Below are 26,686 nucleotides of genomic sequence, written 5' to 3'. Positions count from 1 at the left end.
GTGGGTAGATCACCTGAGGTCAGAAGTTTGAGACCACACTGACCAACTTGGAGAAACCCTGTCTCTACTAAAAATACAAAATTAGCTGGGTGTGGTGGTGGATGTCTGTAATCCCAGCTACTCAAGAGGCTGAGGCAGGAGAATCGCTTGAACCCGGAAGGTGGAGGTTGTGGTTAGCTGACATCGCGACACTGCACTCCAGCCTGGGCAACTAGGGCAAAACTCTGTCTCTAAATAAACAAAAAACATAAAATAACTTAGGTGTCAGGACAGGTGTCACGGAGCAGAGGGGTCTCATCCCCTCCGGTTTAAGCCCAAAAGGAAAGAGCAAGCCTCTGATCTGGTAATGCCCATCTGAGCCCCATGGTTCCCTCTGACTGGACTGTTTTAGTCCAAACCAGTCACTGGCTAAGGAAATGACTTGCCAACATTCGGCTTAACCCAGGCTCACAGGCCTCTCCCTGGAGCTGGATGGAGGCTGACTGCTGAGACCTTAAAGTGTGCAAGAAAAGAGCAGGGTTGTCCCCAGCGAAAGGGAAGCCTGGTGGCTGGAGAGGTGAATGGTCAGTGCCTACGATGCAGGCCACTAATGTGAGCAGTGCTGGCCAGATGGACCCATCTCCGCTTTGGCCAAGGTGGAGTCCAGGAAAACAAGCTGCCTGGGCAGTGCCCCTCCCTCCCACCAGGGCCAGCAGGCATCAGAGGCCTGACTTGTCTGCCTTAGTGTCTGAGGATGGGGCCTGACCTTGATACTGTGCTTTCTGGGGGGCAGGGGCAGTGTTTGTCCAGCCTCCCATCATGAGAATCATCTGGCAGCATTTGTTTAAAAAGGCAAAGACCAGACCCTGTTGAATCAAACTTCCAGGGAGGGTCCTGGATCTGGGGGGCATGAGCCACGTGTTTATTCTATATCCACAGGAGGGTTTGGGGAAGAGGGCCCTGGAGCGTGGGCTTCTGTCTTCCTGCCTAATGCAGGGGATGTCAGAAGGTAGGGAAAATGCTCTAGGCCCAGCGTGGTGGCTCATGCCTGTAATCCCAGCACTTTAAGAGGCCGAGGCGGGAGGATCACTTGAGGTCAGGAGTTCAAGACCAGCCTGGCCAACATGGCAAAACCTTGTCTCTACTAAAAATACAAAAATTAGCCAGGTGTAGTGGTGCTTGCCTGTAATTCCAGCTACACAGGAGGCTGAGGCACCAGAATCGCTTGAACCCAAGAGGCGGAGGTTGCAGTGAGATGAGATTGCACTACTGCACTCCAGCCTGGGCAACAGAATGAGACTCAGTCTCAAAAAAAAAATTAAAATAAAAATAAAGAAAAATGACTGCATGATGGGATGGGGTGGGAGGCAACTTGAGACAGGCTGTCAGGGGAGCCTCTGTGAGGGTGTGACCTTTGAGCTGTGACCTAGATTCTAGGAAGGAGCCACCTTGGGAAGATCTGGGGTAAAAGAATGTCAGGTAGAAGGAACAGCTAGTACTAAAGCCCGGAGGTGGTGGGAGGAGCCTGCTCCAAACACAAGTAGAAGTCAAGTAGGATAGGCCAGGCACAGTGGCTCACGCCTGTAATCCCAGCACTTTGTGAGGCTGAGGCAGGCGGATTACTGGAGGTCAGGAGTTCAAGACCAGCCTGGCCAACAATGCCGAAACCCCATCTCTGCTAAAAACAAAAATTAGCCAGGCGTGGTGGTGCACACCTGTTGTCCCAGCTACTTGGGAGGCTGAGGCAGGAGAATCACTTGAACCCGGGAGGCAGAGGTTGCAGTGAGACTCTGTGTCAAGGAAAAAGAAGTCAAGTGTGGAAGAGGGCACATCAGAGATGAGAAATACAGGCCATGCTAAGAAATTTTAGACTTTATTTTTAATAAAATGGAAAACCAGTTGGGCGCAGTGGCTCGCGCCTGTAATCGCAACACTTTGGGAGGCTAATTCCTGATCACCTGAGGTCAGGAATTCAAGACCAGCCTGGCCAACATGGTGAAACCCCGTCTCTACTAAAATGCAAAAATTAGCTGGGTGTGGTGGTGCATGCCTGTAATCCCAGCTACTTGGGAGGCTGAGGCAGGAGAATCACTTGAACCCAGCAGGCAAAGGTTACAGTGAGCCGAGATTGCACCGTCGCACTCCAGCCTGGGCGACGGAGCAAGACTCCATCTCAAAAGTAAACAGATAAAATGGAAAACTACTGGCGGGTTTTAAGTCAGGGAATGATATGATTTGTGTTTTGAAAAGATCCTGCTGGCTCCTATGAGAGGTGTGCTGTGTAGGTGGAAGTGGGGTCACCAGGACTTTTAGTCATTTGGGAGGGACCGTGGTGGTGTCCATGGAGATGGAGTGAAATGGGGACTGGAGATGTATTTTGGAGGAAGAGCCACAGGACTTCCTAGTGGATTGGGTTACAGAGTGACGGAAAGGGCTTTGATTCCCAACTAAGGGTGATTTTGACACCCAGGAAACATTTAGCCCTCTCCGGGGACAATATCAGTTGTCCCAACTGGGGAGGGCTCCCTACTGGCCTCCAGAGGGTAGAGGCCAGGGGTGCTGCTAAACCTACAGTGTACGGGGTGACCCCACAATGAAAAATGATTCAGCCCGAATATCCGTGGTGTATTCTGCCAGGGAATCAAAGATAACAAGGCAGCCTGGTGCGGGGCGATTGCTAAGTAGGGAAGACAGGAGAGAAGGTTTTGGGGAGGAGGAGCGATCTGGAATTCGATGTGGAAATGTGGGGTTTGAGGTGAACCCCAAATGTGGGGTTTGAGCTTTCAGACCTGGAGGTCTGAGTGGGTGGCGAATGTAAATGTCTGTAGCCGGTCGGGTCTGGCCACCTAAATTTGGGAGTTATCAGCCTGTCGATGTTATTTTAAGCTGTGGGACTGGACATGATCACCCTGAGAGAATGTGTTTTGTTTTCTAGTGTGGTTTTCTCCCCCCCAGCCTCCCCCTGCTGTCTGTCATGAATGTGTTTGATGAATATTTTTAGCACATCCCTCATGCTTACCTCTCCGACGTTTCCAAGTGGTTCCTGAAGGCTCGGGCTGAGCCTCCCCTTGTCCATCGCCTGGTTGCTCAGTGATTAACAGACAGAATTAAATATTCTTTGCTCCACCACAGTCGCCCTTCGGAAATTGCTTAAGGTCATGTGGGATCTTGGACCTCGTGGGCAGCACGATGCCTTCTGGGAGGAACAGCTGTTGGCATGGCTCTCAGAGCTGCCGTCTGGCCCAGACCAGGACTTTGCGGAGTTCTCTCTAACCAGAATGTTTTGAATTTCCTACGTTCTCTTAATATGATTCCAAAATGCTCATTGCCCAGTGGCCCTGGCCTCCGCCATGGAGCGTCATCTTACAAAAGGACTGGCCTGGCCCCCTGCTCAGCACGCCTGGGCCCAGCTTGAATCTTCGATAAATTCTATCCTAAACTCAGAGCTGCTATAGCCAGGTCTTGTGTGTGTGAGTTGGTGCCATCCCCAGGGACCACAAGTAATAGCAAGGATGTGTTTGGCCAGGTGGAAGCCAGATGTGTTAGGGGAAGAATGTGGCCAACAGCTTTCTAACTGACTCACGGTCAGAGCCCCAGCGGGTGACTTGACCCACCCCAGCAGCCAGAGAAGTGGAGCTTTTTTTTTTTTTTTTTTTTGAGACAGGGTCGTGCACTGTCACCCAGGCTGGAGTGCAGGCTTGTCTTCATGGTATTGAAAGTCAAGCTGGCCCCTGCTGGTTGCTGTAGCTCTGGGGCCAGGTCTGCCATGGCCCTACCCACCAGAACTGTGCTCTGGGGGCAGCTGTGCTTGTGCCAAACCCAGGGCCTCAGCAACCATGACTTCTGCTAAAAAGCAATCATGAGCACGCGGCTGGGGCCAGCCCTCTGAAGGGTCTCCTGTGAGGCGCTCACTTTGGAGCAGGCTGAGCTCATTGTACCATCCAGCCGCGAGCTCCCAAGTAGAAGGATGCATGCCCCACGCCCAGCTAAATTTTTTTTTTTTTTTTTGGTAGAGATGAGGTCTCACTATGTTGCCCAGGCTGGTCTCAATCTCCTGGGCTCAAGCGATGCCCCGAAGTGCAAGGATTACAAGCATGAGCCACCCTGCCTGACCTGGAGCCTTTTGGAAAGAAGATAAGAAAAGAAGTAGAAAAAACTGTTAGCTCACAGAAGCCTCAGAGATGTTCCTGCTTGATGAAAATCAGACCATCCGAAAGCCCCATTTCTGGAATGCCCTCAAGACAGACACTATCCACGGACTTCTGATTGCAGGCCACTTATCTGGGTATTTCAGAGACCAGCAAAGCCTACTAGGATTCTTAGTAGCTTAGAGTCCTGATCATTTGAATGTGAATTGAAATGGTTTCATTGAGAGGAATCAAATCTCAGACAGTGGCTTATGCAATAGAAACATTTAATTCTCACATAACACAAAGTCCAAAGCAGGGGAGCCAAGGGGCTGGTTTTTCAGTACAGCAGTGTCATCCAGGGTCTCAGGATCTTTCATGCCTCTGTTCCTCTGTTCCCATCATGTCTTTGGCCTTGTTGCCTCATGGTCTCAATGTGGCTGCCATAGCTCCAGATATCACCTCTCCCTACAAAGTAGGACTATAGGACAGAACTCCTTGCTGTCTCTCTTTTAATAAGAGAGTGAAATCCTTGCCAGAACATTCCCACCCCAGCAGAACTTGCTTTACATTTCATTGGCCTGGGGTCGGCTTTTGCACTCACCTCTAAATCAAACACTGGGAAAGGGCCTGGCTCCTTCCGAAAAGTAAGCTCTGTGCTCGTAGGGACATTATCTTGTTCATCGCTGTATCGCCGGCACCAAGAATGAGGCCTGGCAGTTTGTGGATACTCGGTTAATATTTTTTGAATGAAGGAAGCAAGAAAAGAAAGCAGCTTGGAGAGCTACAGGCAGAGCTGGCTCACTGTTAGTCGTTTGCAGACAGCTAAGCAGGGTGGGTGGGAGGATTGGTTTCACACACTCACTTGCTCCCCGATGCCAGAGCTGGGGTTTTGTGCTAGCGTTGCTTACAGAGGAGGGATTGTCCCCTTTATGCTCACAGCAGGGACCTCATGGCTTTGCAGAAGGGCTGGTGGGACCCCCGACTTCTGATCACTCTTGGACCAAGCTAGTCTTCCAGGTCGATGGTGACATTCTAATGAGGGCTCTTGGGGTGGATATTTCTGCATGTGCCCTTGAAAAGACGACTCCCTTCCCTAAATTGTCTCTTCCTGAAAGAGCAGCTGTCACAGCCCAAGAGACCAGCCTCTTTGACCACCTCTCCCCAACCTACCCTCCTGAAAGCTCACATTTACTGAGCACTTCCTACAGGCCAGTGGCGGTTTAAGTGTCGCTCCTGTGAATGCGTAACAACTCAACGACATAGGGATCTTCCAACCTCGTTTTACAGACGGTGAAAGTGACAAAACGAAGTCTCTCCTTGCTCTGCCATCCTGTTAGAATAGGCCGTCACAGGCTGGCTAACCAGGGGCTCTGTTCAGCGCCCAGAAATGTTTTGTTTGAACCTTTTAGATAGTTGTCAGATTTTTAACAACTATGAGATTTCACATTTTAAAAATTAGGGTTTTTAGCTTCTCCTGAAAAATAGGAAGATGTGGTCCCTATCATTCCCTAAAGCCTGAGATGGTGAACCAATTCATTTGACTTCTCATTGTACTTTCCCCTCTGGTTTTCTCATTGTGAAGCAATATTTGTCTGTTCTACTGTCTCTACCAAAAGTGGCCAATTTAGAGCTGGAGACGAAGAGGGGCTGTGGGGTTTCTTTATGGGTCCGTTTCACTCATTGACATTACCTGCCTGGCCCACATAGGCATTTGAGTTTGTCTCCTGTTGTGATACTTGGTACCAAATGGCTACACTTCTAGGGACATTGTAAGTGTCCCTAGACACTCTCATTGTAAGTGTGTAGTAATAATAACATCTAATATCTATTGATTACTTTTTGCCCAGTGTTTCATCATCACAGCAACCTTTGAAGAGGGCTTAATATCGTCTTCACTTTATAAGTACGGAAAATGAGGCACTGTGTGATGCCCTCATTGAAGCTCGTTCATCTTTGTACCGTCGGTGCCAGGCTTACTGGCTGTTTGAATGAAAGATTAAAGGAACGAATGAATGATGTTCTCCCCCAGTGTTCACTGGCCCAGGAGATCGAAAGCCTCGACCTCATAGTCATTTGCGACACTCCTGTTGGGGGAATGGGCTCAATTAGCGTCATTGAGCGTTCTTGGGTTGTGTTTCTGCGATGTAACAAACCACTCCAAACTCAGTGGTTTAAGGCAACAACATTTTATTTCAGATGATTCTGTGGGTTGACCAAGTGGTTGTTTAGCTTCATGTGCTATGACCTGGCAGGTCTAAAACAGCCCCACTCAAATGGCTGGCAGCTCTTGCTGGTCACCAGGTGGGAGCTCAGTTATTCTCCACGTGTGCTCTGCCCTATGGCTGCTTGGGCTTCCTCACAGCATGGCAGGCTCAGGGTAGCCTGACTTCTAAGAGTGTAAAAATGAAAGCTGCCAGGGCCTCTGAAGGCTTCACTGCAAAACCTGCACAGCATCACTTCTGCCACCTTCTCTTGGTCAAAACAGGTCACAAAGCCAGCCCAGTTTCATGAGGTGGAACCCACACAAGGGGTTGAATGCCAGGCAGTGTGGCTTTTTGGAGTCCACCAAAGTACCAATTTATCACAGATTGTAAGCCGCAGAGCCCAGCGCTTACTACCTCAAGCTGGAACAGGATTTACGGGGGGCTCAGGACAGGGCAGGAACTGAGGAAATTCTGGGGACCTCAGCGCAGGAGTTGCTAGCAGCCTCCTGAAGGAGGGTTTCCATTCCAGTGCGACAAATGCACCCCTCCTTTTTCTTTCTGCCCTTGACACTTCATTTGAGAGTTGGGGACATGGTGAGAAAGTCTGATTGGCCAATCTTGGTCACATGATCATCCCTTGGCAGAGAGGATGGAGGCATCTTGGCAGAGGAGAGAGAGTCCTCAAAAGGAAGCTGGGGTGCTGTTGTCAAAAGAAGGGGACCAGATGGACAAAAATAGTGAGAACTCTCTGAACGGCCCCTGCGTAGGTGACTCCATCCCTGCCAGAGCAATGAACATTTAAAAACGAAGCGATGGACTTTGAAAGTCCGATATAAGTGGAATGCCCAAATCTGTGTGGCAGCTGCTCCAGCGCCAGGGCCCCATAGCTCAGGGGCTGCTGGAGGTCTGGAAGCTGCTCTCCACGTTATGGGGCAAAGGCAACTCCTAGAACCCCTGCCATGCCTCGACATCCCCCTCCGGAAGATGGGGACAGTTTGCTTCTGGCTCCTGAAGAGAGAGCATGCTCGGTAATGAGGGACCCGGGCTCAACGCCTGCACTCCCTCCTCCCAGACCCCGCCCCGCCAGCGAGACTGCCTTCCACCCTGGTGACACCCAGTGAGGTCCCCCCCTCCCCCGGCAGGGGAGGCTGCTAGTCGGAAAAACGGATCCAGACTCATCCCAGCTCGCAGAGCCCCTGACCCGGGCTCTCCTCCCACTTGCCAGTCTATTTCCGGCTGCTAATTAGATTGCACAGCACGCCAAGTTGGGAAGCCGACCTGTCATTCCAAAGGCACTCCGCGCGCATCTCCAAATGTAGCGGGTGATTTGGTAAAAGTTGCTTCTGACTCCTTCCCCCGGCTTCTGAAGTAATTGTAAGCGTCGGGCCGTTTCCAAGGTGAGCTAATGAGCAGCTCATCTGCTAATAGCAGGGGCGAGCTGGCTGAGGACCGCACGCTCGCCTGTGGATTGGGTGAAAAGGAAAGAAGTAATTGGATTATTAATACCGAGCTGTCAAAATACCTTTTATTCCTTTTATATTCTTCTGGAAGGAAACGACAGTCTCTGGAAACATAAATACATGTTCTGTGGGGGTAAACAGGGCTAAGAAAATGCGGGGCTGAAAAGGGGGAGGGTTAGAAAGGTGGAGTTGTCAGTCCTCAGCGTGGTAGTCTACACTGAGAACCAGCCCACAATTAGGCGTGAATAATGACTCTGTTCAAGCCGGACTTTATTGCTTTTGGCCAAAGGCCTTTTGCAGAAATAACTTTGTAATTCCCTGCCAGGGAAGCTTTTGCCCACAGCTGAGACAAAGGAACAAAGAACAGAGGTGGGAATTTCTGTATCTGATTCGCACTTCCTCTAAACAGCCAGAAAGGACAGTGGGTGTGGCCTACCCAGAAGGCGTAGGTTGGGGCTAAGGGGTGTCCAGCCTCCCGTGGGCCACACAATGTTGGTTTCATTCTGCACATTCCCACCCCAGGGCCTTTGCACTTACTTCCTCTGTTGCATAGAAAGCATTTTGGCCACAACTGGCTTCTTGGCCACCTCTGCTCTCAGCTCTAATGCCACCTCCTCATGCCAGAGAGACCTTTCCCAATTTACTGTCCATCCTGTCACCTTACAGCTTCCTTCAAAGCTCTTAAGACAGTCTGAAATTTGTCTTTATTCATCGTCTCCCTCACCAAGGTGTCACAGCTCCCTGAGGACAGAGGCCTGGCCTGCCTGGTGGCCACCACCGTTTCCCAGCATGTGGCACATAGTAGGTACTCAGGAAAGATCAGATAGCTTTGAAGAGTTGCACATAGCTCCCAGGCCAAGCTCCAGCGGGGCTTTATTGGACCTGCTCAGTGTTTAAAACAGGTTGAAAGTTTTTACTTTGGAAATGGTGTTTCCAATGTAGTCCAGGCCCCACCCCGTCTCTTATCCTAAATCTAGGCGGCTTCACTCACTCAGGTCTCCCGCCTGGCCCTGACAGGCATTTGCATTTTGTCTCTGCTTTAGACAAAGGCCACTGCAAACAGATAACCCCTCTCTAAAGGCAACCAGACAACAACCAGACTTCTTGTAAGGCCAGGTCTTATGCCAGACTGCTGGCCTCACCGACCGGGTCCCAGTGACTGGATCGAGGTGTAGTCTTCATCTTAGCTGTCCATGCACAGGGCATAAATGGTGTTGATCTCACCGGAAGCAGGTCATTCCCTTTTCCTTTTCCTTTTCTGCTCTCCTCTAAGCCTCTGAGTCATCAAGGAGGGAATCGAGTTAACTCCTCCTGCATGGTCTTCAAGGAGACCTACTCCCATTGTAAGGGGAAGCTCAGAGCCTTGACAAGCAAGAACGTAACCACAATGTCACTGCTTTTGTTTATAGTGTTGCCATATAAATATGGCAGGGATTCTCACCAAGGGCAGTTTTGCCCCCGAGCGGGACATTTGGCAGAGCCTGGAGATATTTTTGATTGCCACAATTAGGATAGGTATGACTTGCATCTCATGGACAGAGGCCAGGAACGCTGCCAAACACCCTGTGATGCACAGCATAGTCCCCCAGTGAAGAATGATCCCACCCACACGGCAGCAGTGCCGAGATTGACAGACTCAGGTTTATAGCAGTGGGTGCTGGTTCCTCCAGGGTAAATAAATTTATTTATTTACTTTCTAAATAAATTTACTGAAATAAGAGAGGGAATGAATGAATGAGTGAGTGAATGAATGAGCGAATGAATGATTTTAGGCCCAGATTTGGGTATTCTACTTATACCAGACTTTTAAAAATTTATTTATTTGTTCCGAGACCCTGGCATATGGGATGGAGCACAGAGGGTAACGATCAGCTCTGCTGTCCCTTTCAGAGCAGACCAGCCTGTACCATTTGCCTCAAACCAGGAGCCCCTGCCCTGGAAGCTGCCATCTTGCCAGAAACTTCCTGGGAGCTGCCTGTAAAAAACCACAGCAGTAGCTGATTCTGGCCCAGGTGGAGAAGCTGTGTTATCCTAGGCGGAGTTCTGGCAGGTTGGGAAATGTTTCCAGGTCACCTGCCTAGCTAGCATGATTAGTATCCTTCCAAGCCTGGTCCCAAAGCCCTGGCCCAGCATCCCTCATTTGAAGCCTCCGGATCTTCACCCCCCTGCTGTGTCCTGCCACTGATGCCCCAATACCTGCCTGATGAGGGGGGGCTCCCAGGGACAGCAGCCTTCCCTCCTGGACTCCAGGGCCACCTCCATGTTGACAGTGGCTTCAAGCACAGGGCTCAAGGGCAGAGCCTGAGCTGGAGAATTTCTCGTCTCTGCAGAAGGGAAGAGCTTGGGGGAAGTTGGGGCCTTTTCCCCAAATCAGGTCTTATCGTTCTGTTGGGTTTTCTGGGTTTGTCAGGTGGCTTCCTTTCTACCTAAAAATAAGCCGGGGGTGGTTAAAAAAAAAAGGGAAGAAAATGTTTGCAACATAGATAGAACTGGGCAGATGTGTTCTCTGGAATAAGCAGGAGAGGTTGTTACTGTGACTCTAGCTCCCAGTATAGGCCCTTCAGTTCAACCTGCGGCCCCACTCAGAACCCCCTGGACTCGACATCATGGCTTTAACCCCCTTGGGTCATGTGAGAAGGAAGAGTGGGGTTGGGGCAATCTTCAGGTTGCCCCAGGACTTTCCAAGGCTCAGGGATCACCCAGCCCTGACAGTCAGGGATGGACAGAGGCTGACTGAGATCGGGTTTCACTTCCAAGGAGGGAGGATGCCCTGCAGGGGAGGCCCACGCGGCTGCCCCAGGCCTGGCCGGCCTCTGTAACCCAGCAGGACTGACTGTTTTCCAGGATGGCCACACAGTTCTCTGCAGGCTCATCCACAGTGGGACCTTGATGCTCCTCTGTCAAGAAGTAGGTCTGTGTCCCCCACCTTGAATCTTGCCAGACATGTGTAGCCCTGGTGGAAGGAGCACCATGGGACAGCAGAAAAGATGAGGCAGCTGGGTTCCTAGATCACTGGGAACCTCGCTGCTGTGCAAGAAATCAGACCCCACTGCAAGGCCGCCATGCTGTGAGGAAGCCCAAGCCACACTGAAGCCACATGGTGCCCACTCTGCAGCCCCTTCTAAGCTCCCAGCCGACTGCCAGACAAGCCAAGGCCCTGCTGAGCCTTCTTAGTGGTGTCCTCAGACATTGCAAAGCAGAGACCAGCCCTTCCTGCTGTGTCCCGCCCAAGTTCATGGTCAGGAGCCTCTGAGCGTAGAAGAAAGATTTTATTTCACCACTAAGTTTTGAGGTAAATTGTTACACAGTAATAGTAACTGGAGCATTCAGCCAATTCCAGTCTTCCTACCTTGCAGTTATTCATTCATTTATCCACTGAACAATATCCAGAAACCATCCACCTCTTGCCCCTTTCCTGCTCCCACCTAGTCATCTCAGTGGCCTCCCTCATGCCCCAAAGTCTGTTTTTCTCACATAGTCAGAAGGATCCTGTTAAAACCTACATCAGGGCTGGGTATGGTGGCTCACGCTTGTAATCCCAGCCCTTGGGGAGGCCAAGATGGGAGGATTATTTGAGTCCAGGAGTTCAGCACCAGCCTGGGCAGCATAGCAAGACCTCATCTCTCCCCAAAATTTTAGAAGCAGTCGAGCATGGTTGTCCTCACCTGCAGTCGCAGCTGCTTGGGAGGCTGAGGTGAGAGGATCGCCTCAGCCTGGGAAATGGAGGTTGCAGTGAGCTATGTTCGTGCTACTGTACTCCAGCCTGGGCGACAGAGCAAGACTCTGTCTCAAAAAAAAAAAAAGCTACACCAGATCACATCACCCGCAGGGTAGAACCCCCAGCCCCCTTACTCAGAATCACAAGAGGGCCGCCACACTTGCCCCCTTTCTGCCCCTTCCTCAGGCATCTTTCTACCTCAGGACAGTCAATGCTTTCTGTTCCCTGTGCCTAGGATGCTCCTCCCCTAAATATCCACAAGGCATGCCCCCTCCCCTCCTGCAGGGATCTGCCCAATTGTCATCTCTCAGAGAGGCCTTCGCTGCCTACCCTATTGAAAGTTACACCGCCTTAGCCAGGCATGGTGGCTAATGCCTGTAATCCCAGCACTTTGGGAGGCTGAGGTGGGCGGATCACGAGGTCAGGAGATCGAGGTCAACTGACCAACATGATGAATCCCCATCTCTACTAAAAATACAAAAATTAGCCGGGCGTGGTGGCACACACTTGTAGTCCCAGCTACTTGGAAGGCTGAGGCAGGAGAATCACTTAAACCTGGGAGGCAGAGGTTGCAATGAGCTGAGATCGCACCATTGCACTTCAACTTGGGTGACAGAGTGAGACTCCATCTCAAATAAATAGTTACATCCCCTAGCACTCCAGCCTTCCCCCTTAGGACTTGATCTCCTTGGGACGCATTGCCTCATACGCCATGTAATTTATTTTGGTGTCTGATCCATGAAGGAGTGTTTCTCCTGATCACCAGCACTGAGAATAGGGCTAGCAGCATAGTAGGTGCTCAGGAAATCTCCGTTGACTACCTGGAAGAATTAACACCTTGGCTGTGCCAGAAACTGGGGCTGTGGTGGGGAGCAACCAAGAGACACCCGTGCCCATGGGAGCTTCTGGTGGATGGAGGAGCCTCTGCAAAATAAAAACCCAGGCCCAGTGCAGTGGCTCTCGCCTGTAATCCCAGCACTTTGAGAGGCCAAGGTGGGCTGATCCCTTGAGGTCAGGAGTTCCAGATCAGCCTGGCCAACATGGCGAAACTCCATCTCTACTAAAAAAAATACAAAAATTAGTCAGGTGTGGTGGCAGGTGCCTGTAATCCCAGCTACTCAGGAGGCTGAGGCAGGAGAATCACTTGAACCCAGGAGGCGGAGGTTTCAGTGAGCTGAGATCACACCACTACCCTCCAATCCGGTTGACAGAGTGAGATTCTGTCTCAAAAAACAACAACAAAAACACCTCAGGCCAGAGAGCAGAGGAATCACAGGTTGTGATGAGTGCTCTAAAGAGAGCAGCTTTGGGACGGAGGGTGGGAGTGACGGAGCAGGCCCTGCTTCAGGGACGGAGGGCCAGGGAAGGTGCTGTCTTCACCTCCCAGACTCTACCCAGCCCAGTCTGCAAGGCCGTGCCCAGGGAACAGTCTGTTTTCCTTGGCAGATGAGGAAACCGAGGCCCAAGTTCAGAGTGGCCGAGTCAGGCCCAGAATTTGTGATTCCCACACCCACGTTCCTTCCACTTTTCCACGACAACTACTCTTATCAGTTGTCAAAGAAGGATGGGCAAGTTGGCCCTCTGCCTCCTGCCTGCCCCCCCCCGCACCCACCCATGTGGGTTCATTTGGTTGCAAGTGACAGAAAGAGCAACTACATATGACCTAATTGAAAAAAAGGAATTTTAACTCCTGATCTTAAAGAGTCAAAGTATGGAGAAACTGACTTAAGAAGAAAACAGAAACTAGTTAAAGAGAAAGAATAATTTATTGGGCCTGAAACAAAGAACCTAGCAATAAATCTTCCTCTTTCAGGCTTGGCTGGATCTCGGTGTCCAGTGCCATTAAGACCCAAGAACGTTGCATTTCACAGCACTACTCTGTGTTCTGTGTGTTGGCTTCATTCCCGACCCCACTCCAGGCAAGGTGACATCAGTATCTTCCCTGGTCCTCACATTGGAGCCATGTGGAGTGAGTTAGCCAGTTGTAAAAACTGGATGCCTCTTCCTGACCAGTCAGACCAAAGCGCCTGGATTACTCTGGCCCATCTCCAAGGCAGGGGTGGGGAGGCTTTGACTGGCTCAGGTCTGGAACTCACGGTCCAGCCTTGGCGCTCCAGAACTGGAGCCTAATTCGAACTTTGTGGACGAAGGGTAGGGAGAAAAGGATCCCCAATAATTTTTTTTTTTTTTTTTGAAATGGAGTCTTGCTCTGTTGCCCAGGTTGGAGTGCGGTGATGCAGTCTCAGTTCACTGCAACCTCTGCCTCCTGGGTTTAAGCAATTCTCTTCCTTCAGCCTCCCAAGTAACTGAGATTATAGGCATACATCACGACACCTGGCTAATTTTTGTATTTTTAGTAGAGATGGGGTTTCACCGTGTTGGCCAGGCTGATCTTGAACTCCAGACCTCAAGTGATCCATCCATCTGCCTTGGCTTCCCAAAGTGCTGGGATTACAGCCGTAAGCCATCACACCCAGCCTCAGATCCCCAAGAAAATCGGGAGCTGTCATGGAAAGGAGGTGAGTTAATGCTGGGTGGCCCAAACCTGGCAGATAACACAAGCCAGCATTGATTGGGCACTCTGCATACAGATCTGTTGATCCACTCTAGCAAGTGCCGTAAGTGTCCTCACTTTCTGGATAAAGTCAGTGAGACAAGAGGTCAGACACTTGCCCAACATCTAGTAAGTGGTGGAGCCAAGATCTGAACCCATGCAGGCTAGTTCCAGATCCCACCCCTCCTCCTACTCAGCCTGTTCCCTGCTGCATTTTCCCCCAAGCAAGTATTGGGCTGTTCACTTGCCTCTGTCCGCTCTGTTTGTCAGCTCCGTGAGAATCAGAAGTTTTGTCTTTTTTTTTTTTTTTTTAACTGATCATGAAACAGTACAAGGCACTTAGCAGATGCTCGGGTATTTGAAGGTGTGAAGTATATGACCTGTCAAACATCTACTTACTTGACATGCAAAACATTTTGGTGCTCTGCTTCCTAAGACTTGAATATATTGTTTCTAAATTTCCTTTGCACTCTAGCTGTGATCCACAGCCACCCTGTTCTAACAGTTTGCCTGCGATTTGCCATTATTTCCAGCCCTCTTTTCCGATCATTCTAACGTTTAGCTGGAGTCTTTCAACTCCAGCTTTTCATATGTTGACTCAGAATATCACTTCCAGGAGGGCAGGGAGTTTTCTTTTCTTTTCGTGCCTGGCACGCACAAGCCTTCAGGAATTTCTTGTTACATCAGTAGTTAGGCAGGCAGCTGGGTTCCTAAGCCCTGCGTTTTTGGCCTACAATCTTTATGCCCTAATTTCCTTTCCAGATCCTGAGCCCTCATCTTGAAACCTGATCTTTCCCTCCTCTCTCTGAATGACCCTTCTATTGTCCCCCGCCCTGCTCTTGAGAGCCGACTTGGTTCTCTGCCTCCATTTGGAATTCCAGGAACAGGCCGGGAGAGCTACCAGATGGCCTGGGCCGAGGTAGGGGAGACAGGGAGAAGCTGTGGCCTGCAGGTTACAGGCGCTTCTGTCCTTTCTTTGACAGCCCCAAAGAGGAAGAGAGCAGGCTGGAGAAACTGTAGCCAGGAAGAAGGGGGGACACGGGAGTGTAAAGTTTAACAGATGTGCGTGTGTCATCCCCTGTCTAGACAGCTTCTGGGTTTGTGAGGTTTGGGACCACACTTTCCCATCCCTCCAGGGGCCTCTCTCTGTTTCCTCTGCCTGCTTTGCCCAAACTGTTTCTCCTGCTTGAAACATTCTGCCCTCCACCCTCCTCTTCATGGGCTATCCAAATCCTGTGGATTCTTCAGAACTTTGTTCCTTTTAAGCTGCTCAGAGTTTATGCTGAGTACTCCTCCAGGCAGCCCTCCCTGACTGCTCCCAGGCCAGCAGTTTCCCCTTTCCTCTTCCTGTTTATGCAGCATACTTAACCTCAGTCCCAGGTGTCACTTCTTGCCTTCCAAGTCAGCATAAGTATCAAACAAGTAGGCTCTGGGATCAGAATGTCTGTGTGCAAATAGCCATGCTGCTTACTGGCTTTATCTGTCACTTGGAGGCGGCACATCCAAGTGAACCTCCCAGGGGACAGGGAAGAATGTATTACTGTTGTAATCAGGGCAGGATTCTGTCACTGAACACTGCCTCACATATAGCAGGCCCTTCATACATATTTGTAAAGTAAATGAAGGAAGAGAGAGCTCTCTGGACCACCTGGGGAGGTCTCCAGCTCTATTGTGGGGTTCTGGCCCCAGCCCATGGGATGTATCTACACATCCACCATTTCCTTTCTTCCTGCCTCTCATGGACATTTCCCGTCTGACCAATGCCTCCTCCTGCCTCTGGCTCCCTCATCCTGAGCATTTGCCATTTCTAAATACTCACGATGTTAGGTGTTTCCAGAGATGTCTCCTGGGCTAGGGAGCCTTTGCCGAGGTCCTGGAGAAGACTCAGCATAGAGAGGAAGAGCCAGAAGGACCTGGAAAGGAGCTGGTGGGAAGGAGAGGCGGTGTCCTTGGCAGGGTTGGAGAGGCAGGCGGCTGGTGCTGCATGGGTTCACTGGCTACTCTCTCAGTTCAGCCACTTTGAATATTTTACCAAGAAGAAGAAAAAAAGGCAGAATCCCTTGTGTCATTTTTAATTGATTTCTTCAGCATCCGGAGAGAGACTGGCATGAGGCCAGGAGAAGTCTGAGCCAGGGGAATTCATCAAAAATCGACCCACTGATGACTTGGTCTGATGAAATAATTAGCTCCTGTTATTCTCTGGCTTCTGGTGCCAGAGCTTTGACTTCCATCCAGAGGATAGCGGGTGATAGCTGCCCAGGAGTGGGGGATGCCCTGAAACCAACATGGGAGCCAAGTCCAGCTGACCACGCCCCCAGGCTCCATCTTAACCTAGCCCAAAGCTCCCAAAGAAGGCTGCCCTTCCCAGCCCCCCTGCACCTTGGCATCATAGGCCCAGGGCCAAAAAAGCCCTTAGAGAGCGCCTGGCAAATGAGGAAACTGAGGCTGGGAGACTCTTAGGAACTTGCTTGAAAATCTGCTTCCAGGGGGTCCTGGTTGAGCCGTCCACGTCGGGCCAGACTAGGTTTGAACCCCTTCTCTGCCATTTACATACCCGTATGATCGTGGGAAAGTGATTTTAACTCTCTGCGCCTCAGCTTCTTCATAAAATGGGTGAAATATTGATGGGTGGGTGTGCATATTAATTGGGTTGACACCTGCAAACAGAGCAGAGACTGCAGTGTGTTGCAAGCTTTCAAAAGGCTTCTGTGATTGGCTTTCAGTTTAAGAGAGTTGCTATTTGTGGGACATCCCATCGGAATTCTCCCAGTATTAGCGCTCCATGTCTGTCTCTCTGAAGGAATGTGAACGTGCATTTTAGCAAGCTGGTTGGTGCATCCATAGATTCAAGTGCAAAGATCCCGTAGTGTTTCCCGATGGAGGGACATGGGCCACTGATAATGTATTAGTCCGTTTTCACGCTGCTGAGAAAGACATACCTGAGACTGGGTAATTTATGAAAAAAAAAGTTTAATAAGCTGATACTCCCGTGTGGCTGGGAGGCCTCACAATCATGGCAGAAGGCAAAAGGCAAGTCTTACGTGATGGCAGATGAGAAGATAAGAACCAAGCAGAGGGGAAACCCTTTATAAAACCATCAGATCTTGTGAGACTTGCTACCACAAGAACAGTATGGGAGAAGGACGGACACTGTGGCTCATTGCCTGTAATCCCAGCACTTTGGGAGGCTGAGGCAGGTGGATCACAAGGTCAAGAGATCGAGACCATCCTGGCCAACGTGGTGAAACTGTGTCTCTACTAAAAATACAAAAATTAGCTGGGTGTGCTGATGCATAGTTGTAGTCCCCACTACTCGGGAGGGTAAGGCAGGAGACTTGCTTGAACCTGGGAGGCGGAGGTTACAGTGAGCTGAGATGGTGCCACTGCACTCCAGCCTGGGCAACAGCGAGACTCCGTCTCAAAAAAAAAAAAAAAAAGAACAGTATGGGGGAAACCACCCCCATAATTCAGTTATCTCCCACTGGGTCCTTCCCACAACACATGGGAACTATAAGAGCTACAATTCAAGATGAGATTTGGGTGGGGACACGGCCAAACCGTATGAGATAAACAGCACGGTCTGAGGATGGCTGATTTGGGGTGGTTCCGGGATGATTCCATGGCTAGCGCTTGTCTCCTTTCCAGCTGCCTTGCAGCTTCCAGCTACCTCCAGCAGGCAGTCTCAGATGGTGCTTTGGCTCCTTTCAACACCTGCTAGTCTCACTTCAGAAGAGACAATGTGTGAGCAGGAGGCCACTCGAAGGCTCGGAAGCTATTTGAATCAAGTTCCACCGATTCCGCTTTCTTCAACTTTTATTTGTACAATTAGCTCTACAGGGAAGCGATGTCCACTTTCCATTTATCTTTGGATAGGAAGTTTTCTCTTCCCAAAATAGGTGTTTGTGTTTTTATTTTAAAATGAGACCATTTAAAGAAGCACATTAAGCCCGTAATCATCGAAGGGCTCTGCAGATTCAGCAGAAATCGGGGCAGCGGTCTTTGAAGGGAGAGAGTTGGGAAACCTGAGTTTCGTGATGAGAAGCCCACACTGAAGGGTGAGGGAGGGCAGAATTCATATCCCATCCCTGCCATCTTCTCTCTGGGTGGCCTTAGGATGGTAATGAAGCCTCAGTTTTCTCTGGAACTAATAATCGTACTTGCAGGAGAGTGCTTTGATGGAGGTTGAAGGCGATTCCACAGAGTGTCAGTTGTGGGACACAGCTGCCCCGGTAGGGACAATCTAATGATGGTTTACACTGTGGGTTACGGGTTCCAGTTAGTACCATGGGCCAGGCTCTAGCCCTAGCACACTGTATCAACACATTTAATCCTGCGCACCCATTTTATGGACGAGGAAACTGAGGCACAAAGACTTTGGAGTTACTTGTTGAAGGACCCTGAGCTAGTACTCAAGCTTTCAGCAAGTGACTCCAAAGTCCATGTCTTTAACCATCATGCCACATGGCACAAAGCAGGTGCCCAGCAAACAGTCACCACGGTGGCTCTGGCTGTCATGAGGTGTATGTTGCTGCAGATGAGAGATTGAGAAGGAAGCTATTGCTTGTCCTCTGGTCCTGTGAAACACAGTTCTCATGTCAGATGACTGTATCAAGTGTGCCCCCAGCTCCCCTGAAATTGTGACTCTCTCTCAGAGCCACTTGGGAAGGAGGCACTGAGTGAAGCCTGCTTCCTGCTCCCAGGGAAGGTGCTAGAGGGAGACAGGATGTCCTGGCCAGCCTGACACAGGTTACAGGTCCCTGAATGAAGTAAATTAGGGTGCACATCGGGGCAGCTGGGAGAGTTGATTGAAAGCCCCATTTCCAGAGGCAGGTGGGGCAAAGGGAGCAAACAAGTGACACAGCACCCCGGAGCTGGCAGCAGAAGGAGCCCTTACTTTCCCTCGGCTTGACGGGGCAAGAGGAGGGAGAGGTGAACTCAGAACTGGGGAGACACTAGAGCCAGAAGGGGCCCCCGGCAGAAGCTCTGCCCACACATAGAGACAGGCATGAAGTCTACTGTCTGGGGAGCTGCTGCGTGCAGGAGAGGGAGAACAAACCCTCTGACTTCCCACTGCCTCCTATGCTGCAGCCTCCCAGCCTGAAGCCAGAGAGCTGGGATGTGCCGACCACGCTGTCCCTGCCCGCAGAGCTTAGCCTCCCAGGGCGCCGAGCGGAGCTGGGGGAGCAGCGGAGCAGGAGGGAACTTTCCTGGGGTTTTTCAATCATAGCACTGCCCAGCGAATACAATGGCCAGCTCCTCTTTGGTGTCCATGGAGGGCGGCTGGGACAGGGCATCAGTGATGGACGCCTCTGAGCCATGTAGACCCAGACCATGGCACAGCCCTGCCGAGCCCGGCTTCCCTCACTCTGCTGAACTCAAAGGACCTTAACAGAACCTCCATTTCTTTCTTTGTCTGATTATTTCTTTGTGCCAAGGCCTGGAGACAGCCATGAACAACATAAGCCTGTCTCTGTTCTCAGGGAGCTGACCCCCTAGTAGGGAAGAATTGGACAATAAATAAGATAGATTGCAGGCTGTAGAGGTGATAACGAGAAATAAAACCAGTTATAAAATGCAGTGAGTGCCTGGGTTGGAGGGCCCACTTTAAATAGGGTGGTCGGGGCAGGCCTCCCTGAGGTGAGGATGTTTGCTTCTTTGACAGAAGAGAAAGAACCAGTAGTACAAAGGAGGAGGTTTTTGTTTTGTTTTTTTGAGAGAGGCTCACTCTGTCACCCAGGCTGGAGTGCAATGGCACAATCTCTGCTCACTACAACCTCCGCCTCCCGGGTTCCAGCGATTCTCCTGCCTCAGCCTCCTGAGTAGCTGGGATTACAATCATGTGCCACCACGCCTGGCTAATTTGTGTATTTTTATAGAGATGGGGTTTCACCACATTGGTCAGGTTGGTCTTGAACTCCCGATCTCATGTGATCCAGCTGCCTCAGCCTCCCAAAGTGCTGGAATTACAGGTGTGAGCCACTGCGCCCGGCCAGGAGTTACTTTTAAAAGAGCAAGTGCCAAGACCCAGGGGCAGAGAGAAGTTTGATTTGTCCAATCAACAGAAAGAAGCCAGTGGGGCTGCAAAGGAGAGGTTGGAGAGAGGTGGTAAGAGGCCAGATCTCACACACCCAGGCAGCCCTGGCGAGAAGTTTGCGTTTTATCCTGTGAGCCATGAGTTGCCAGGGAAGGTGCAGCAGGTGGGCACAGGACTGGCACTAAGGTGAGGCAAGTGCCTGGCATTTGCACAACCTGGAGGTGAGCACCCCCTTCAGTCCGCACCTGCAGGGGGTGCTGTGCCATCTCCTGCCCAGTGCAGTGGCCTGGTCTGTACTTTAGGAAGATCCCTCCGGCTGCCCTGGGAAGAATGGAGGATGAGGGCAGGGAAGAGGGAGGCAGGAGACCCCTCAGACCGCCTTGCCGTCCCCAGGAGAGACAAGGGAGGCAGCACATCCCCCTGCCAAACGTGGAGCCCTCGCTGAGTCCCTGAATTGTGACTTCAAGCTGATAGCCAGGTTCTCCCATGGAGGGCAAGGACAAACAGACCCTCTCAAGGTCACAGCAACACAGCCGCCCCCATGGCATTTGGCTTCCTCCCGGTGCATCTGCAGGCTGTGGCTCTCTGCTCACTCGCTCTCTCGTTTTAAATAAATGATACCAAAAGTCTATATCTGGATAGAACTTGAAGGCTCATTTCCTCAAGAAGTGAAAAAATGACCGCAGAGAGCAAAGAGCAGGGCCAGATTAGAGACCTGCTCGAGCCAGAGTCACCTCCCTGCCTCCCCGCCTCCCTGCCTCCCCACCTCCCACACCCACCTTCCTTGCGACCTAGTCTGACCTGGGGCCAAGGGATGACTGAGGGCAAGCGGCCCGTGGCGGGTCTTCCCCCTTTACCTTTTAGTGCTCAATTTTCTCTTTTGTCATTTTGTTTATTCTGCAACTTAAAACTAATAGGAGGCCTGGCGCGGTGGCTCACGCTGGTAATCCCAGCACTTTGGGAGCCCAAGGCGGGGAATCACCTGAGGTCAGGAGTTTGAGACCAGCCTGGCCAACATGGTGAAACCCTGTCTCTACTAAAAATACGAAAAATTAGCCGGTCATGGTGGTGGGCACCTGTAATCCCACCTACCTGGGATGCTGAGGCAGGGGAATCGGGAGGTGGAGGTTGCAGTGAGATGAAATTGTGCCATTGCACTCCAGCCTGGGCAACAAGAGTGAAACTCCGTCTGGAAAAAAAAAAAAAATCTAATAGGAATACGTTTTTGTCCAATTACAAGATCCCTTAACAAAGTGTTTTCACACACATCCCCAATGAACTGAAATCTTATAATGGCCCTGTCTTATAACGGCCACTGTATTTATGGGGAGCCTGAGGTTCTAAACTGGCTTGCTCACGGAAAAACTGAGCCAGTGAGTGGAGGATCTGGCATTTGAACATGCCAGTTGTCCAGCCCAAAACGTCTAACTCTGGGTTCTTGTTGAAACCCCTGATTGAATCCGCTGCTGCTGGGGAGCTGGGTCTTCATCTCCCTCACCTCTCTACCCCACGGGGTGGGCAGATGCGAGAAGATCACAAGTGTTCACTCCCCAAGACCAGCCCACTGCTGTTCCTCTCCCTGGGGACGATTTGTCTGTGGAACTAGGTGGGTTATTCAGAGACGGGCTGATGATTTGACTCTGGTCTCAGGCTGCCACCGACACATCAGAGGCTCACTGGATCCAGGGAAGAAATTCTTTCTGTAGAAGTGGCCCCAGAAGGCTTTTCTGCCAGTCTGTTGAGCAAGCAAATTGTAAAGTTTGCTAACTTCAGCGGAGTTCGGTTTTCACTCTGCCATAGCCACCCGTTCAAAGAAACTCCCATTGTTCGTGCCAGCCGCCGTACAAATCATTATGCAAGAATGAGCAGCCGGCAGCCTTGACATAAATATTGACCTGATTCTTCCTCCTCCTCTAGATCTGCGAGTAAAGAGGGACGAGGGACAAGAAACAGAGCCACAGACGCAACTTCAGACTCCTGCATCCCGAAAGAAGCACCACATCAGCAAAGAAAAGAAGATGGGCTCCCAGAGCCTCATGCTGTGCTTGCTGTCCGCAACTGTGTTCTCCCTGCTGGCTGGAAGCTCGGCCTTCCTGTCGTACTTCCCCATAAGAGACAGGTTTCATAGGGAACGCAGGAACATCCGCCCCAACATCATCTTGGTGCTGACGGACGACCAGGATGTGGAGCTGGGTAAGCCTTAGGGCCCCAGGGTGGCACCTTGGCCCCACAGTGCAGGGTCCCTGGGCTAGGCTGAGGCTCCTGAGGCAAGGCGGTGGTGGCGACTCATAGAGCTCACCTTTGAGTACATTGAAACCAAGACATGGGCTACCCACATGTGTTTGGGGTCACAACTGGGTCCTCAAGGTTAGGGTCTCTACCCTTCTCCAGTTGCAGAGCCGTTCCTGGATTTCTCCAAAGAGTTAAAACAGGCCAGGCGCGGTAGCTCACTCCTGTAATCCCAGCACTTTGGGAGGCCAAGGCTGGCAGATCACCTGAGGTCAGGAGTTCGAGACCAGCCTGGCCAACGTGGCAAAACCCCATCTCTACCAAAAATACAAAAATGAGCCAGGCATGGTGGCATGTGCCTATAATCCCAGCTCCTCGGGAGGCTGAGGCACTAAAATCACTTGAATCTGGGAGAAAGAGGTTGCAGTGAGTGGAGATCATGCCACTACACTCCAGCCTGGGTGACAGAGTGAGATTCTGTCTCAAAAAAAAAAAAAAAAAAAAAAAAATGAGACATGCGCCTGGAACCAGATTTTGGAGGCTCTTGTGGATTGTGGCAGAGACTGCCAATCATTGATCTGGTGAAGAGCAGTCGCTTAGCCTCTGTCCACTATCAAAGGATAACAGCACATTGTTGGGGGCAACAAATGAAAAGGCTGACTAGGTTAGGCTTGGCAACCTGAATTTGTCTTTTAGCTACCAGGAAAAGGTAATTTACATGAACTAAGTTGTTTCTTGCAATGCTTTGTATTAATGATCACAAGTATAGATTTTTTTTCTTTGGGAGCTTCTCCGTGCAAAAAGAATTTGTAGCCAGGAAGCAATTAGAGCCCAGAGATTTTGTTGACAGTTTGACACATAGGATACCTGTCTCCTGGTAGCATTTAGAATGAGCCACATTTGGTCACCATGGAGAGTCTGTAGACTGTGGCCAGAGAGGTGTGTTTTGTTTGTTGCAGAATTTTGCAGTGAGGTCTTGCAGGCAACACCTGGACCTCAGGGCTTCTCAGTCACACATCCTGTAGCCCCCATGCTGTTTTGGTTGCAGTCATGCCTAGGAATTTCTGATGCCCTGCACATTCGTTCATTCATCCAGCAGATGTTTATTAAGCATTTGTTCCATTCAGTGTACTGTGTCAGGAGCCAGAGAACTGGGGGGAGGTTCATTCCAGGTAGAGAGAACAGGAAATTCAAAGATACTGAGATAGAAATGAGCTTGGTGGTTTGGAGCAAAAAAAAAAAAAAAAAAAAAAAAAAAGGGCCAGGAAGCCGGAGTGGAGGGAGCTGGGGCCATGATGGAAAGAGATGAGGCTGAGGAGTCCACTGGGGCCGGGTCGCACCAGGCCTTGTGGCCATGGTGGGGGCTTTGAGTTTGATTCTTAGTGAAGCAGACATGGATGAGGGTGCCTGAAAAAGAGGAAGGCCGTCACCTCACTTAGGTTCCAACAGGACCCCGACTCTTTTGATGAAAGAAATTGCAGGGGGTAAGGGCAGAAACAGGACGCCCATTTGGAGGCCAGTGCCATGATAGGGTAGGGATGCTGGAAGCTCAGACCTGGGCACTGAGATGTGGTCCCACCTGATGTATGTTTGGGAAATAAACTGATTGATGGGTTAGGTATGTGGGTTAAGGAAAAGAGAAGTTTCAAGGGCAACTCCTAGATTTGGGGCCCGAATGAATAGGTGAGTGTCTGAATACCCACTCTTAGGAACAATATATTTTTACTACCGCAACATGATCCAGCCAAGTGTCATGTCTGAATCTGACTCCATTTTGCGTCTGTGATTCATGAATAAAACCAACAGTGTATGCAGATAAAGGAAACCAATGGCGTATGCAGATACAAGGAAAGGAGCCACGGTTATGAAGTAAACGCAGGAGAGAGGAGAGCAGTGAAAGCCATGGCTGGCTTAAGATACAGAGGTTTCTTCTCTCCTTCTGACAGATGGAAAAACTGGGGCAGAGAGAAGCCACTTGTCCAAGTTTCCACAGCTAAAATGTGATTAAACAAGATTTGAGCTGGATGCCGTGGCTCACGCCTGAAATCCCAGCACTTTGGGAGCCTGAGGAGGGAGGATTGCTTGAGGTCAGGAGTTCGAGACCAGCCTGGGCAACACAGTGAGCCCCCGTCTCAACAAAAAAAAAAATGTAAAAATCAGCCAAGGGTGGTGGTTGGCTACAGTAGCAGCTAGCTAATGGGAGGCTGAGGTGGAAGGATCACTTGAGCCCAGGAAGTCAAGTCTGCAGTGAGCCTAGGTCACACCACTGCTCTCTAGCCTGGGCAACAGAGCAAGACCCCATCTCAGAAAAAAAGAGAAAAACAATATTTGAACCCAGGACCCATGCTTTTAACCACTGCTCTATTTAGCCAGACTCCTGGGATGGATATTGAGTTGTTTCCAGATTGGTAGTGTGTATGTATGTTAGTTTTTCACTGTTACAGATATTGTTGCTGGGAATTTAAACATGCATCTTTGCACAGGCAAGGGAGTGGTTCTGAAGGATAAATTCCAGGAGGTAGATGCAGTGGGTTTAGAGCCCCTGGTGTTCAGTGGCCTCTGTCAGCTCTTACCCAATAGCATTACACTGTATAGATCAGAGCCCACAAGTCTTGACCTCTACAAACAAGCCAGACCTCTTCCACCAGTAGCACTGATCTGGTGAAGCAGCGCTGGGTTTTAAAGAAGGCTGAGCTTCCTCCAGGAGGTGAGGGATGGGAAGGTGGTCATGGGAGGGGAATGACAGGCTTTTTATAAACCACTAGACAGACCCAGATCAATAATGCATGTCCCAAAAAAGCCCAATACATTATCTCACAGTCTGCTACAACTGGCAGTCAGCGGGTGGTCCTAAAAAATTTATCATTTGCTATTTTCTGCCCATCCGCGCAGCAGTTCTGACAGTCCTCTGGGCTGGAGACTTCTCGACTGAGATAATCCCAGGATCCTTCCAGTCCCAGGGCAGCAAACAGCCTTCCATCCTCATTAGGGTCTGGTTGGGAGGACTGGTCCCAGGCACACAAGATGAGGGGCTTGTTCTGTTTCCTTATTGCAGGGTTGCGGGGTCAGGGCTGTACCACGTATGTTCGATTTTCCTTTCCCTGCACACATCTGACTCCCTGAGGTGTCACATGCCCAGGGGAACTGCTTCTAGGGCCATACTAATCCGTGAGGGGACTACATTATCAATACTTGTTCAAAGTAGTTGGGGATATCCCTGTCTTTTGATGGCCCTCGGAGACCCGCTGACTTTTGCTGGCCTTCTGCTCCACAAGAATAAGAGAGGGAGAGACACGTGGAGGTGGTCTTGTTCACAGATGTCCTTTGTTCAGGGACACTGTAGAATCTGTGGGCTCTGCCAGGGTTTACTGGCTTAATTTGAGCCAACCTCTGGGGAACCGGTGGGGCTCCGACAGGCTCTGAGATACCAAGAGGATTAAGACATGGTTCTGGCCTGGAGCAGGAGCATTTCTGCAGCATCCCAGTTCTGATCTGTGACTTGAGAATTTCTTTAACTGGACTTATTTTTGAAGCTTAAATATTATTTTAAAAGGAACACCTAAATTCTGACTGTAAAGGAAACACCAATACTCATTGCCTTTGGTAAAAGATCACTGCCAAACCAAACACAGTGAAAACTTTTTAAATTTCAGCAAGATGCTGCCCCCCACGAAGCTGGTGCGTCTTTGCTGTAGTGAAGGTGATGGGCAGTTTCGGAAGAGGCGTTAAAGGTGAAGTAGCGCCTACCAAGACGTTCTTCTTGACCTGATTAGCAGGATAGAGGCTAGAAAAGAGATGAACTTTCTCAAGTTTTTAATGTAGGGGCCCCACTTACATGGGCACCACGTGGTGGTGGCTCTTGTGTCAGAGGGTTAAGAGCACAGCCAGACTCCAAGCTCCAGAATATTTGGGCAGATTCCCCACTGCTCATTTTCCTGAGTGTTCACACCAGGCAGAGATAGGTGGCTTTTAGTGGCCCTTTCCAATATTAGATTTGAAGTGTGCCCCACGAAACTGGATGCAATGTTTGTGTTTCTTTCTTTTTTTTTTCTTTTATTTTTTGAGACAGAGTCTCGCTCTGTTGCCCAGGCTGGAGTGCAGTGGTGCAATCGTGGTTTACTGCAACCTCCACCTCCTGAGTTCACTTGATTCTCCTGCCTCAGCCTCCCAGGTGGCTGGGATTGCAGGTGCGCCACCACCATACCCAGCTAATTTTTTTGTATTTTTTAGTAGAGACGAGGTTTCACCATGTTGGCCAGGCTGGTTTCGAACTCCCAACCTCAGGTGATCCACCTGCCTTGGCCTCCCAAAGTGCTGGGATCACAGGCGTGAGCCACCGCGCAACCTGATGTTTGCATTTCAAAAGAATTATTTGCCT

At 50.4% G+C, this 26,686-nt stretch overlaps 1 protein-coding gene across 1 annotated transcript in view; it reads left to right on the top strand.

Annotated features, from left to right (window-relative positions):
* The window catches only part of SULF2 (sulfatase 2), a 131,443-nt gene that overhangs the window by 5,876 nt on the left and 98,881 nt on the right, over positions 1 to 26,686 (top strand). Inside the window, exon 2 of the mRNA XM_037742978.1 lies at positions 21,997 to 22,272. Coding sequence (XP_037598906.1) covers positions 22,098 to 22,272 — 175 coding nt within the window. The 5' untranslated portion in view covers positions 21,997 to 22,097. The remainder of the gene's footprint in view (positions 1 to 21,996; positions 22,273 to 26,686) is intronic.

This window comes from Cebus imitator, unplaced genomic scaffold, assembly GCF_001604975.1.
Source record: "Cebus imitator isolate Cc_AM_T3 unplaced genomic scaffold, Cebus_imitator-1.0 Scaffold132, whole genome shotgun sequence".
In the NCBI taxonomy this organism is placed as follows: Eukaryota; Metazoa; Chordata; class Mammalia; order Primates; family Cebidae; genus Cebus; species Cebus imitator.
The sequence above is the reverse complement of the archived record's forward strand: the minus strand, read 5'-3'. Positions and strand labels throughout refer to the sequence as shown.